This window comes from Schistocerca cancellata, chromosome 7, assembly GCF_023864275.1.
Source record: "Schistocerca cancellata isolate TAMUIC-IGC-003103 chromosome 7, iqSchCanc2.1, whole genome shotgun sequence".
Lineage (NCBI taxonomy): Eukaryota > Metazoa > Arthropoda > Insecta > Orthoptera > Acrididae > Schistocerca > Schistocerca cancellata.
Genome location: NC_064632.1, coordinates 54,931,166 through 54,946,216, shown reverse-complemented (window position 1 = coordinate 54,946,216; position 15,051 = coordinate 54,931,166). Strand labels below are relative to the sequence as shown.

At 42.5% G+C, this 15,051-nt stretch overlaps 1 protein-coding gene across 3 annotated transcripts in view; it reads right to left on the bottom strand.

Annotated features, from left to right (window-relative positions):
• LOC126091847 (KH domain-containing, RNA-binding, signal transduction-associated protein 2-like) overlaps positions 1-15,051 on the bottom strand; it is a 537,235-nt gene that overhangs the window by 74,211 nt on the left and 447,973 nt on the right. For 2 of the 3 annotated variants that reach the window (XR_007521268.1, XM_049907106.1), the window contains exon 4: positions 514-909. Coding sequence is in view for 2 of the 3 variants with exons in the window: in XM_049907106.1 (XP_049763063.1) it covers positions 514-909 (396 nt within the window). In the remaining variant the exon portion in view is untranslated. The remainder of the gene's footprint in view (positions 1-513; positions 910-15,051) is intronic. The other variant, XM_049907107.1, reaches the window with a different exon arrangement.

Here is a 15,051-nt window from a genome sequence, read left to right as displayed (position 1 = left end):
CCTCTCTGTGCTACAGCACCTAGTTCACTTGTCTTCTCAATAGCCATTTCGTTTCGTACGGAAAACTTCAACCTTGTTAACTCTTTATACCAACAGTCTCTTCATATAAGAAATCGACACGTGTCGCCAAGCAACAAAAAGCACATTGACATCAAAAGGAAATATTTCGTTTTATGGCTAATTACACCGCCTTATTTTCGCTTGGTGGAAGAAAGTGGAACAACTATTTTGTTCAGCATACTCCGCGAGTGCCCCGATTATTGAACATACCTACGATGTTCCAGCGTCCTGCGATGTATACAGCCCGCACTGCAGCACTCTGAACACCCTCTGTTTATAATAGCCACCCCGCCCCTGGAACAGCTGGCTGCATCACCAATAATGCCGGGCTATACTGCAATATTGCTGTGTGTTGCAGCTACATTGCAGCAATGAAATGGTGCACTCCCACCACTTTAAATAAAATTACTGACTACACATAAATGATGATGTCAAATTTAAAGAATTTCTTACAGGGTTATGGTTGCGTCCAGCGGCGGCGGCGGCGGCGGCTGCGGCAGCGTCCTGCGCGGCTAAACCCTGTTTCGCTTGGTACGGGCTGCCGCCCAGCAGGGGTTGACTAGGCAACAGTACCTTCCGTCCTGCGGCGGCGGCAGCTGCGGCGGCGGCGGCGTCTTGGACGCGCACGCCCGGCTCGCCGGACACGGTCTGGATGAGCTCCATCTCGCGCATCTGCTCCTGCCGGATCTCGTCGTTCGAGTCGGGGATGAGGTACTTGCGCAGCTCTGCCAGAGCGTACGCTATGCGGGCGTGCGCCTCGGCGGGGGGCGCGAACGCCGCTATCTCCACGTGCAGGTCATCGCTCAGGTGAGCATACTTTGGGTCCTTCGACGCGCGAAGCTCCTCTTCCTGTGGAAACACGAAACAAATAAACGATCGAAAAGTTGGCTAAATGGAGGAACACTCTGCAGAAATATTAACTTATCGTGGTTGGCTTTACAGTCACTTAAAACTTTTAAAAGGACATGGTAGTCGCCACTGGCTGTAGAAATTAATTATATTGCTTATCGCAATTACGACCTAGTGGTGTACTGTAGGCTCAGTTTTAATGCAAACAATGTACAAGAACAGTGGTTTGTTGCGATTTATGTCATAGATGGCTCTGGTACGACAACATGTAGCCTTGTCAGAGTGTTTTTAAAGTTTGACATGTGCTAAAGCACATGTCTTTTGCAGTGTACCATTTGATAATCGCCTGCAGGCAAAAACTGTAATAGTGAAAATAAATAAATTCTACAGAGGCCTTTTAAAAACCCTGCATAAAGTACGAGTTCAACAAAGACTTCACATTCTGGCTTAAAACAAGCATGATTAACGTTTTCATTGAGTCTGCAAGCATCGATGGCGTGACGGTATTTCTTCGAGTGCAGCGACTGACATTGCGGTACCAAAAGTCTGCTAATTACCCACAGCATCCATCTTATGACCGAATATTTACGTCGTACATAAAGTTATTTGGGCTCATATACTTTAAAAAGTTGTGGCTCGCTGGATCACTGGTAAAATACGGATCCTAAGATATCGAGTTCGATCTCGAGGCAGTCCTAGGGTTTTTATCTATCATACACCACATCTTTCACCTCTGGCAATGTTTGTTAATGTGAAAAACGCCGAGCCGCACCTGGCTCGGAGACCACTTTAAATTTTAGTTTCCCCATTGTTTGAGTTAAGTCAGTTCGCAGGTTGGCGGAACGCAACGGCATACCACCTCCAACAGGATCAGGCCTAGCAAAGCAAATGGAGTTCAAACCAACTTTCGAGATGATCATAACATTACTATATTTGATAATAACGGTGGGAGAACAAACGTTTCGCTGCCTTATGAGATAAAGATAATTTTGAGTAACAAGATAGTCTGAAAACCATACGGGCCAGAAAAATATCACAATCAAACACGCGATTCGACGTATGGAGAACTATATCTTCGAGGCACTGTGCTGTTGTCTTGTATGACTGCATGACAAAGGAATATTTCGACTAAGAAATATTTTGGTAAAGGTCCAACGATTCGTCTGTATGTATCGTATACTTAGAGACTGTATCATTAACGCCTGGCTCCAAAAAAAAAATAAATAAATAAATAAATAAATAAAATAAAAAGGCTACACCACAGTGCAATAAAACACATCATTTAGTATTTCACTGAAGTACGTGGGTGAGGTTTCGGCATGTTCTAAACATTACCACACAAAATAATTTTTCGTGAAACACCACGTTATGCCCAGCCCATTTATCCAGCTTCTACGTCTAGCAGGACATGGGAGTCTATCCTCTTAACTCTGAAATTGAATCTCAGCGATCACCAACCACTACGTACTTGATTAAAAAGTTGGAATATTTTAGACACGTGTTCTCCCAGCAGCTCTTCTGATACGTCTAACGCCTTATCAGACTTTCCCACTTTAAAAGTAGTATCGAATAGTGAAACACTGGCTGTGGGAAAACCGGAACGGAAGAGAATCGAAGCATTTGAGATGTGGTGCTCCAGAAGAATGTTGAAAATTAGGTGGACTGACAAAGTAAGAAATGAAGAGATTCTCCGCAGGATCGGCGAGGAAGGGAATATATGAAAGCACTGACAGGAAGAAGGGACAGAATGATAGGACATCTGCTGATACATCAGGGATGACTTCCATGGTGCCAGAGGGAGCTGTAGAAGGTAAAAACTGAACAGGAGGACACAAATGGGAATACAGCTAACAAATAATTGAGGACGTAGGTTAGAAAGTATCGACTATGGACCTTTGAATCGCCTCAGCAACTAGGTAGTTCTGATGAAAATGTAAAAGCCAGTTCAGTGCTTTAACGGTAAAATAACTTAATATCATGTTGCAAGAAAGCGGCTAGAGGCTGTTCATTCACATTAACGTAAGGATTATTTCTGAAAACTGAGTGCTTTACTCCTGAAGTAATGAAATCAAACTAATTTTAACAACTCATGTGCCAAACTTCACTAACAGATTATACTTAGTGTGGGGTATTATTCTGAACAGATGGTTATGAACCAATACAACTTCGTGATTTAACCCATCAAAACGATATAACGTTAAATGTGTATGTCTTCGTGTCTAGAAGAACGACTTGTCCATTTCAATGTAAAGGAAAACGTAGCTGCAGTGTTTCACTATTACTTCTCATGAAACGAATTCGAAAAGAAATGAGGGTCGCGTTAAATGTCCCGTCGAGGACGAAGTTATTACAGGCGGAGAAAAGTTCAAATTGACAATAGTGGAGGTGGAAATTCGCCTTACCGGCTTCAAAGGCAGCGCCAAGGAATTCGTTTAATTCGACGTGGTGAGATTATCGAAAACTTTCATCTGGATGGTCTGGTGGAGATTCGATTTCTCTCTTTCCAACGCGAGCGCAGTGCATTAACCACTGCGCCCCCTCAGCCGGTAACGAAATCAAGAAATAGAGTATCAATGAAGTACGATACGGCATAACGATTGCTGCACAGATATAAATAACGCCCATGTACCGTTCACACATATAAATCAATATTTTAGTACGTGTAACCTTAAACAGAATCAAAAGGAGCTCTTTAAGATCAGGCATATGTTCATCAAATATTCTGTAGAGTTAAAAAAAAAAATGGTTCTGAACACTATGGGACTTAACATCTGTGGTCATCAGTCCCCTAGAACTTAGAACTACTTAAACTTAACTAACCTAAGGACATCACACACATCCATGCCCGAGGCAGGATTCGAACCTGCGACCGTAGCAGTCGCGCGGTTCCGGACTGAGCGCCTGAACCGCTAGACCACCGCGGCCGGCTCTGTAGAGTTCAATATAAAACATTTTAACAGGGTTAACTACCCAGCTCAAAGACAAAAATGTTACTTCTATCAGCATTCACGAAATTCTTCACCCCAGCAATTCGTCGTAAAACTGAAGAATGGAGATCTGCGAAATGCTGTTCGTGGGAAACGGTATAACGAGAATCCTTTGCTTCCAGTACAGTCACTGTTGTTTGTAGCCAGCGGTACATGGCAAAGTGGAAAGGTCTATTAATCATTCAGGGAAGCGAACAAAGTACTTACGTGAGAAAATATTTTCTACATTATTTCTGAGGTCATGTGGAACTCAATAATTGCTGGAACTACCTCAAACGCAATGATACAAACGAAGATAAAAATTTATTTCCATCTGTATGTTCAAAATCAGTTTACGGGCGAAAAGAAAAATCAGTTTAACAATCCGCCATAGGTCGCACTCTGATAATCGACACTCGGCGGGTGAACGGAAGTCGAAAATGAAGGGACAGCAATTTTGGATCAGGTGCCAACGGTCACTCTTTTTCCCAGAAAATCAGGGTCAAAGCTTCATTGCCACTTTATCAGCATTTTTGCGCAGTGTGTATCTAGATGAGATGGTAGCGCAGCGGATAGCACGGCTTCGAATTTTTGCGCCCTGTGTTCAAAACCACGTGGAAGTACGTGATATCAGTATTTTTTGTGACATCGTGCAATACAAAGGAATTCTTGATAAAAAGAACTCAGCATTTCAAATATTATTAAAAACATCTTTCGCCATCACAATTTAAACGGAATTACACTTTCCAGAATACTGTTGCCCGCAGTATCTGCCTCTAATAAGTCAGTGGCAAATTTTGTCCTCGAGTCCTGTACACAACTGATTCTTGGGGTCGGCAAAGCCACTGCACAGACAGCTCAAGTGGATACACGTGCGCCAGCTGACTGATGCTATGGTGTTGAAACATTGACTATCGTTTGTTCGCAAACTATTGAATGTTGGCAACTTAGCCACAAATTGATGTCTCTTTACTTTCACCTCTCTTTCGACTGTACCAGAAGGCGAGCTATGGCGGGTTCCCCCTTGATAACATACATTCACAAAATGCATCATAGGGCTGAGCATTCAGAAGTTGTACGTATAACTTGTTTCCTATCGAATAAACATTTAATACCGTATACTCGGTGAAAGCACATCGTGGAAAACACAATATAGTCCGCTGGCTAACCACACTTACGGTTTTGAAGCTAGCTACCAGGAGGAGGAAGGAACGGTACATCACAAAGCGTTGATTCAGGCAATGAACAACTGTTTCAGCTGCCTACAGTTTTCCACCTCGCGGGCGGGACAGTAAAGCACTGGGTGAGTATCCCGTCTGTTGCCAACTGTCTCCACGAGTTCCGTAACCAGGCCGACGCGTGGCGCAGCGAGGCTCGTTTACAAAGCCCCAGTTCTGGCAGCGACGGCGGGATGCAGGATGCTTACGTTTCGCAACCAGTAGTTAAATAAACGTCAGCCTGCTGGCGTGCCGCCCACGTGGACGTTTTCGTCACCTACTCGGCAATAAATAACGCACTAGTTCGCTTCCTCGTTTAATGACCGAGGCAGGGTGATTTCTATTAAACATGTTACAAACTTCAAAGGAAAAAGATGCCATAAAAGAGGCCAAATTGCTCCACGGACTTCAAATTAAGATTGCGCAATGGAACAATTGTGTCGTTCACAATTACTTAAAGCAATAAGCTGGACGCATGCTCTTCGATTACCTTACTATTAACAGTGGTTAGGATTCACAAAATTGACCAGCCATTTGTCCACAATTTCGTGGAAAAGAGTTACGTCACCGTTATGAACTTCGAATACGGTATTACACCTCGTGATTGATTAGCGTTGTAGAAATTCACATACGTACTTTAGTTAGTACGCGTTGTGTGTGTGTGTGTGTGTGTGTGTGTGTGTGTGTGTGTGTGTGTGTGTGTGTTTTCCCCAGCTCGTGGATCACGTCTTCTGCTAGTACATCATGTTTACATACATCAAAATTTTATTACCTACGCCCCTGAGAAACGCCTACCACATGCAAGGAAGGCAGCAGGCGCGCTCGTTACCCACTCCCGGCGAGGAAAGGTAGCAATATTACACATGAACGATCTAGCAGAGAAAACGTCGGAAACTCCGTAAGGCTATTCGCAGCTGATGAGGTTGACTGCAAGAAGGTAACAACGCCAAAAAAACTGTAGCGATTTGCAAGAGGACCTTCAGAGGATTGAAGAATGGTGCAGGAACCGACTTTGAGCGTTAACGTCAAGAAACATAATGTACTGCGCATACGTAGGACAAAAAATCCACTTCTGTACAGTAACACTATAGACACAAATTGCTGGAAACAATGTCTACCGCAAAATATCTCAGAGTAAGCATCCAGATAGACCTTATGTGGAATCACCATACAAAACAAATAACAGGAAAATCAGATGCTAGACTGAGATTCGAAGAAATAATATTACGGAAATCTAACTCACCTACGAAGGAAGTGACTTAACAAAACATTTGTTCGACCGATTCTTGAGTATTGCTCACAGCTCTGGAATGATTACCAGGTAGGAGGAGGAGGGGAAAGGAGGAAGGAGGGGGGGGAGAGAGGGGGAGAGAGAGAGAGAGAGAGAGAGAGAGAGAGAGAGATACGCAACGAAGAGCAGAGCGTTTCGTCACAAGGTCTTTTAGTTTACGAGAGACGGTTTGCTCTAGAAAGAGTCCGACGATGTGTTATCTCTTGCCACACACATCTCGCGAAAAGACTGTAACGAGAAAATTTGAGATATTAGAGCTAATATGGAGGTTTACCTACAATCTTTTTTCTGACACGCCATTCATGAATGGAACAGGGAAGGGGAGATCAGAATAAGGCAGCGTAAGTACCTTTCGCCACACACCGTCAAGCTGAAACTTCCTGGCAGATTAAAACTGTGTGCAGGACCGAGACTCGACCTCGACACCTTTGCCATTCGCGGGCAAGTGCTCTACCGACTGAGCTATCCAAGGTCGACTCATGCCCTGTCCTCACAGCTTTACTTTCATCAGTACCTCATCTCCTACCTTCCGAACTTCACACAAGCTCTCCTTCCAATACTAGTGCTCCTGGAAGAAAGGATACTGCGGAGTGCTAGTCTTGCAAGGTTCGCAGGAGAGCTTCTGTGAAGTCTGGAATACAGGAGACGAGGTAGTGGAGAAAGTAAAGCTGTGAGGGCGGGGTGTGAGACGTGCTTGGGTAACTCAGTTGGTGGAACACCTGCCCGCAAAAGGCAAAGGCCCCAACTTCGAGTCTCGGTCCGGCAAAAAGTTTTAATCTGCCAGGAGGTTTCCTATCAGCACACACTCCGCTGCAGAGTGGAAATTTCTTTCTGACACTATCAGCACTGCTGTATACGTATATTACGTATATCAAGCGTGCAAACCAAATTCGATTCGCTATTCTAAGATTTAAACAAGAAATATTTCCTAGAAATAAATATATTTCCAAAACACCAAATGTGAAGAACCATTATGACTTTCTTCTTCCTTCTAATGTCAACCAGTTACACGAATTTAAAGCTTTTTTCTCGTCTTGGTAGTATCGAGCTACACAACAGCTGTCGTTTTTCGGGAGTCCATGGGAATTAGTAACTATTCGTTTCGTGTACATACAACTTCTGTTTCTGTCCGTATCAAGTCTACATAGGAAGCCCGTGGTAAATGTTGTGGAAACGTGATTATATGGGTTGTGGTAGGTAGGTGTCAAAACCGAGATCGTAAAAGAATTTCGAGAATGTGTTCGCCTGCGGTAATTTGTTCCAAAAGCACGCATTGGTTTAAGAGTTTCTGTGATACAATTCCTACAAGAAGTTTATACACCAAAATTACCGACTCCATATGATAGATCATCAAAAAGATGGAGTTATCACTTCTGGATATCTTCAGCACTAGACAGTAACTTTGTAGTCATTTTAATTTTTGTCATCATCGATCAATGACTGGAATTAGTCGCACCAATAGAATATCTGCGACATCGACTTGGAAAACTAGAGATGGGAAGGGCGCAATAATCTTGTCTTGTTTCGGAGAATGCGTATACCAGATCTATGAAGTTGGTTTCTTCCAAAGTAGACCCAAGGTGTCCGAAGTATTATGTCTCAATTTGTAATTCTTATTGAGACAGACACTAAGAGATAAGGAGCCAGAAAAGGATGACTCGTCAAGGGCGTGCCTACACCACTCCAAAGAGAAGCAGAACAACTCAAAAAACTCGAGCTGGTCCCATGAGACATGTTACACTAAAAGATATTGGGCACAACGGAAAGTTTTTATCTTCAAGGTTCCATAGCGGAAGTTTGAAGACAAGTCATATATATGACGCACAGTCCACGATGGCGAACCTGGACAAATTAGTTGAGCTAAACACAAACCTTTCACCAAAAAGCGTATGGTGACTAGCACAGAAAACATTTAGATGAATAGAACGGTCACGTTTGAAATTCAGTTGCTTTTAGCGACTGTCTCTTCTGAAAGGTAACAGACACACCACGCTCTAGCTACATCCTTACTTACATGTACCAGAGTTTGAAAAGAGAAGTTCACTCAACCAGTCACGATTAACCTACAGAACAACACATGGAACAGGCCTGCTTTGAAATATCTTCACGACGATACGTTTATTAATGGACCGCCGGGATTCGTTACGGGACCGCGACAGCTGGTGGCACTGCGAATCAGAAATGTACGGTGTGTCAATTCGAAACGAGTGCACGATGCGTATATTCATTAGCCAGCTGGTCCTGGGGACCCGCAGCAACAGTTCACGCACTTCAACAGCCCGCACGGCAGAGCGTCACGTATCCGGTCTGGCAACAGTCCAGGCGCGTAGAGCGCTGCATGTGTGATGGGCACGCACATCCGCCTAATACCAAACAGCATGGCGAATGCTCGTTTCGCCATGACGAGGACCGGCCTATAACCTGTAAAAAGCGACACCTCGGCGTCGTTCCGGTTCACGCTTTTCAATTATAACCCTCGACACCCACGTTGTAACACGTAATGGCGTTAGCTCAATGAAATTATTAACATCTTTATAATTATGGTAGTATAGAAAAGATATTGATCCTGAGCAACCGACAGAATATAGGGCCTTAAAAAACAAAAAGACAGTAATAACCTTCGTGGACTTCACAAAGGCATATGACTCCAACGACAGACAGACTCTTATTATGATCCTGAAGAACCGAGGACTAGATGGAACTACACAAGAACTCATAAAAGAAATTCTGACAGACACAAAAGCAAGAGTGAGATTCAGAGGAGCACTGTCAAAAGAATTTGAGGTCAAGACAGGTGTCAAATAGGGAGATGGATTGTTACCATTGTTGTTCAGTATAGCACTGGACGAAGTGATCAGGCAGTGGAGAGTAATAAACGAGGAAATGGGAATACCAAAGACCCTTGTGGGGGGACAAAAAGGACAACAGGGCTCAAGTGGACAGCCTAGCCTTTGCAGACGACGTAGCAACAGTAAGTGAGACGGAAGAAGACGCAAAGACACAAATCGACAACTTACGTTAGCCAGAAAGGTGGGACTGCGGATCGCCTATAACAAGACAAAGACATTAAATACCACTGCAGGCTGGGAAACACCGAAAGGCACTGTGCAAATAGTGGACAAATTTAAATACCTGGGAGAATTTACAACAGGAAGGAACAGGAGCAAGGAGGGAATAACATAGAGGACAAAGATGAGGTCAGCCTTTTGTATGACGAGAGAGATATATATAATAAAAAGAACTTATCCACAGAGGCAAAGATAAACCTCTACAAGGCAACGGTGAGGAATGCAGTATTATATGCTGCTGAGACGATGACACTAGGAAGAAATGGGGCAGAACAACTACAGAAAGAAAAGGTCCCAAAAGAGGTGGAGAGAGATTGATGCGAAGACCTAGGGAAGAACTGTACCGGAACATGAAAACAATATCCTGGGAAATCAGACTCAAAAGGGTAAGATTTGCTGGACATATAATTAGGTTGAGTATGGACAGAATGACAAATATAGTGTGGGAAACAACAGGAAGGACAACGGGAAAGGCTGGAATCAAGTGGATTGTTGAACTTCGGAAGGACTGGTTGGAACTGGGAATCAAGGTCGAAGAAAAGGAATTAGAGGAACAAATATAAACCCACCAATATGCCGGAGATCAACGACAGAGAAGAATACAGGAAAAGATTAGAGTGTCACCAGTGGAGCCGACAGGAGAAAGGGCACTGAAGATCTCGGAAGAAGAGCGGGAGAAAAGAAGAGAAAGAATGAAGAGGTTCTGGGAGAAGAGAAGAAAAATGCAGTCCACGAAGGGGCTACCTGTGGTCCTAGATAGGACGTAGCGCAAGAAGAAGAAGAAGAAGAAGAAGAAGAAGAAATACGGGTAGTCTCTCTTAACGTTGGCCAGCAACCGCCAGCCTGCTACCGACAACAGTCTAAAAACTGGCTACCTTCAAGCTTGGTGAAAGAAAAACATTCCACTACACCAGTAAGTTTCTCTTAGCAGTTATTAAAATTATACCTACCCTGTTAACTAAGTTTCATTTTCATAATCCTTGCTCGTAATAAATACTGATGGAAAACCATCAATTAAAACATTTATAGTTACGAGATATTAATTGTTCGCAATCGGAAACTTTAAGATTATCAAGCGGTCGATGGAAACTAAGATATTCGAAACTAATAATTAATAGTCCTCTGTGCTGTGGGGTGCACGCTTTAATGAATAATTCGGACAGATTGAAAATGTGTGCTGAACCAGGGGCTTGAACACGTATGCTTACATTGTGGGGGTAATACTTCTCGGACACACGGCTGATGTCTCAAGTCAAACCTTCAATTTGCCAGTGTTCTGCTTCTGTTTTCCAAACTAAGCGTAGAGTTTCTGTCGGGTTTTCACCCGGATCATGCGGTCACCGTGACACAATATTTCAGCGGTCCATATAGCTGAAATATTGTGCCATGATGAATGTATGATACGACTGACGACCCAACAAGATCAATTAATATGCTGGGAGACTTTACGCAGGCGCATCTACAGATGACTCTACTTACTTGATAATTACATTATATATAACGTTTCACTGTTTTATATCGGTACCTTTCCTATACAATAAAGGTTTCTTGAAATTACTGCAACCAGTCGCCTTTTGTTCTTCCATTTAATTTTTTATTATTCCATTACCGGTTTCGAACCACCTAGCAATTCATCATCCTAAGATACATATATTGTCTTTTTTTCCTTCTGACACCGAAGGAAGTGACTTAAATGCACCCTGGAGCAAGTGGTTCGAGAAGATGCAGTAACGCAAAGAAATAGGTTTTAAAAAAAAGTTTTCAGGAAAACAGCTCTTTGTACCACTGTTACGAAAAAAGTTTCAACAGTCCGTTAACTTGGGGTTAACAACAGAACAATTACTATCCGAGCTGAAGCGGGATGAAGAAAAGGAGCCGCCGTAATCTGTGTAAGAGGCCAGCTGGACATTTGCACGAATCAAGAACAATAAGCCAAACCTAATTCAGATTGAATTGACAGGGATTTGAAATCCGATATGGTTCTCGTAACTTTACTACGGTGCAATCTCGCTCGACCTGCGAGAATGACATCATGATCATTTATAGCAACATAATTTCTCGTAATTTCATACTTTTTCCACTTGGCCTTCTTTCTTTAGACATATAGAAGTTCATCTTCGAAATTTCTCTGCGCTAGCATACTCTAAATATTAATGATAACTTTTGCCACAATCCACTCAATACGGTGCTCAGCCTATAAGAATGCTTTCTTCTTTCGTGAGCGCGTATTTTTTCTACCTCTTTCTATAAGAATGATTTCCTCTTTCGTGAGCACGTATTTTTCTACCTCTTATGTCCCACGACGTACCATCAACTCTCCTGCAACATCTACGACATAATGAAAGTTTTCAAGTTTTTCGTTACCCTTAAGGTCGTATTTCCTTCGCAACAGACTACATAATCTTCTAAGTAACTCAATTTTTTTCCGACTCTGCGTCAGAGGAAGCCTCTGTCCTTTTCATCGTCCCGTGTGCTATTACTCTTGTGGAGGCTTTTCGTCAAAGTTTTTATTACTTCCGCAGCACGCAATTCAAGTGGCTGAGTTAACACGCCTTGGCTTAGTCTTAATCCGCATTTAATAAGCGCTTGTCTTGCTAAAATATATATATGATGCTATGACCGAAGAGTAATAAGAAAAAACAAATAAAAGTTTTACAATATTATCACAGATGATAGACTGAACAGTCTTACAGATGATGACGACAAGCACGTCAGTACTCTCATACTCGGTGGGAAACTAATTTTCTATTCTTCTTTCATATATTCCCGATGATCAGTGTACAACGAATAGAGTAAAATACTTTGTATTATTATTATTATTATTATTATTATTATTATTATTATTACCTCTCCCTTTGCTTTTGTGTTGTTATGTACATAGATTAATAATTGTTTTTGCGGCTACGTATACATCCTAGTACTCTTACCCTCACCTCGTTCTTGTGGATAACATACTGGAAATAAAAAGACTGTTTGGCAATCTGTCTGAAATGTTGTTCTCTTGTTTTTACCAAGGGCGTAACTTGAGATGTATGTCTTCTTCACATTAACAAAGCGGTTACAGGCAGTCCGTTACTTTCATTCGCATTCCCGTAGACACAGGAAAAGAATGTTTAGTGTGTGTGTGTGTGTGTGTGTGTGTGTGTGTGTGTGTGTGTGTGTGTGTGTTTTGGAGGAGGGAGAGGGGGGAAGAGAGAGAGAGAGGGGAGGAGAGAGGGGGGGGTCATAGTCAAACAAATTAACATTCCGCACGTATATCGAAATTACAACGAAGTGCCGATTGATAAATTTTCAAATAATCTCTACAGAATAATTACACGCTCTGAATATTAAAATAGCTGAAATGCATATTTAATGGTGTTTAACAGCCGGCCTACGAAATTGTGGGTCAGAGACCTCAACATTTGAGAAGTACAGCATGTTAATACAATTGGTATACAAGTCTCAAATCAGACTTGTCCAACGCAAACTGTAAATAATGTTAAATAACCTTTCTATAAACGTGAAAAAATATTCAATAAAGCCATGCACAGGTCACATAATTCTATACCCATGTCGCAAATATTGCTCATCCATAAAAGTGATGCACAACAGTACTGAGTTTTTCGAATCAAATGTCGCAATGACCCTAAAGACGCGTGAACTACACAGTGGCACTCCGGAAATAGCACTGGAACGATAAGAGTTCCAAAAATGAAGATGAAGCAGACGTTCAGAAATATTTGCTTCGTGTTTGCACCTACACAGCACCATTCCCGCACACAAACTACGAGCAAAAATCTGCATTGGAGGGGCAAAGTAGGTCTGCATAAGCCCGACACGTTAATAATATCACATTTAAAAGTAGGCTATTGTTGAAACCAAGGGACACACGGCGCTCTTAGCGCATATTATGAAGATGCCGTGGAATCCCCGTTACTCGAAGACTGTGCCCTTAGGCATTTCGTAATTTAAACATGTCAAGAGAGTGCTGAAAGACATCTCAATGTTATCCAAGACATTTTCTATACTCCTTTCTTTGAAATTTTCTAGTCTTGAAATTTTGTGAAACCGTTGTACACAGCATGAAACTGCTGGGCAATTCCCATTGATTTAAGATCTCATTCGGTCCGCGAAATACGATCGGATGGCATAATTGGTAGATTGACACTACGAAAAGCAACGACGCTGCGTCGAGTATCGGTTGGACATAACGTTTTTAGCCAATACGAAGCTAGTAGGCGTAATGAGCCTCGATCTATCGCTATTACAACTTCTACCAGATCAGTTCTGACATCAACTATGCCCCTGAACATATTGTCCGATTCTGAGGGTAGGCAAATTTATGCTGACATGCTTCGCGACAGAACACGGCCACTGTGAGGTTTACCGAAGAACGTCGCGCATTCACGTGCGAAGCTATGAGAAAATAATACACATGTGGAGTTGTGAATGTGTGCATGGTGAATAGCGCGTCGTTCATATATTACCGAGTAACTACAATACTTGCCAACTGACTGAATTGACGTCAAATGTAAGGAAAGCAAGCAAACGCCAGATGCAGAGATATTTTTAGTACAAATGTTAACATAGCGTTTTGTAAAGCTGGTGTGGTGCGGAACTTCGTGGATTCGGAAACTATAAAACGAAATATGTACAGTGTTTGTCGCCAAGAATACTCAAGAGGAGAAAACTGCTGATGACACCTAACTGCAGAAACATGATCGAGCAATAAAGTCAAAAAAAAATATGTAATTTAAATAACGACCCAAGTGCCATCCCTACCACGATATCAGCAAACGCCATTAGCGGGAAGATTCACAAATCGAAGGATGCTGTTAATGTGGTGGTTGGCAGTGTTGCTCAGACAGGCCCTCAAAGCAACGAGACTTAAAACGGGACTGGGCTAACAAGGAATGAAATACCAGTGTCTCACGGCGGCGGCTGCCGCTCTGCTGCTACGTAAACCAAAATTTGTGTGTGCATCGGACCAGACAGTGTCGACCTATGTCGCCTCCACCAAAGCGCCAGCCTGTATTATCAGCGAGAGGGAAACGCGACACAATACGGACAAGAAAGTGATACAGGAACAACTGTCGCTGGCCCTTTGTTAATTCTGTTTTCTTCCTGATGAATATTACTATCTCGTTTAATCTTGGCCTTGCCTCTCCCGATGAAGTCTTAACACGACAGAGTTTGCGAAAATGCCGCAGAGACGTGCAAATAACCTAAATCTATTGTAGCAGTAGTCCAGACAGCGGGAGGAGAGGGGCGGAGGTAGATATCATTAAAAAATGAAAGAAAGCTAGGCGTCGTTTCTATTGTTCTGCCATTAGCAACTATTCTCATCTCTTCCACGAAATATCATTTAACATTCCAAACTGTGTCCGTTTCATGTCTGAAATCTAGAACTAAACCAAAACTGCAAATATGTTTGACTCCGGGCTGATCGCGATGCTTTAAATATACAAAATGAAACGCCTATGGTGAAATAAATGCGCATTTCAGAAGTCCGAAGACGGATCTGAAGTACCTCTACCAATCTAATAATTTTATTAAGGCACGGTATTAGAGTCTATTCATTGAACAAAGGACGTAAAAACACAATTAATTTAAAAACA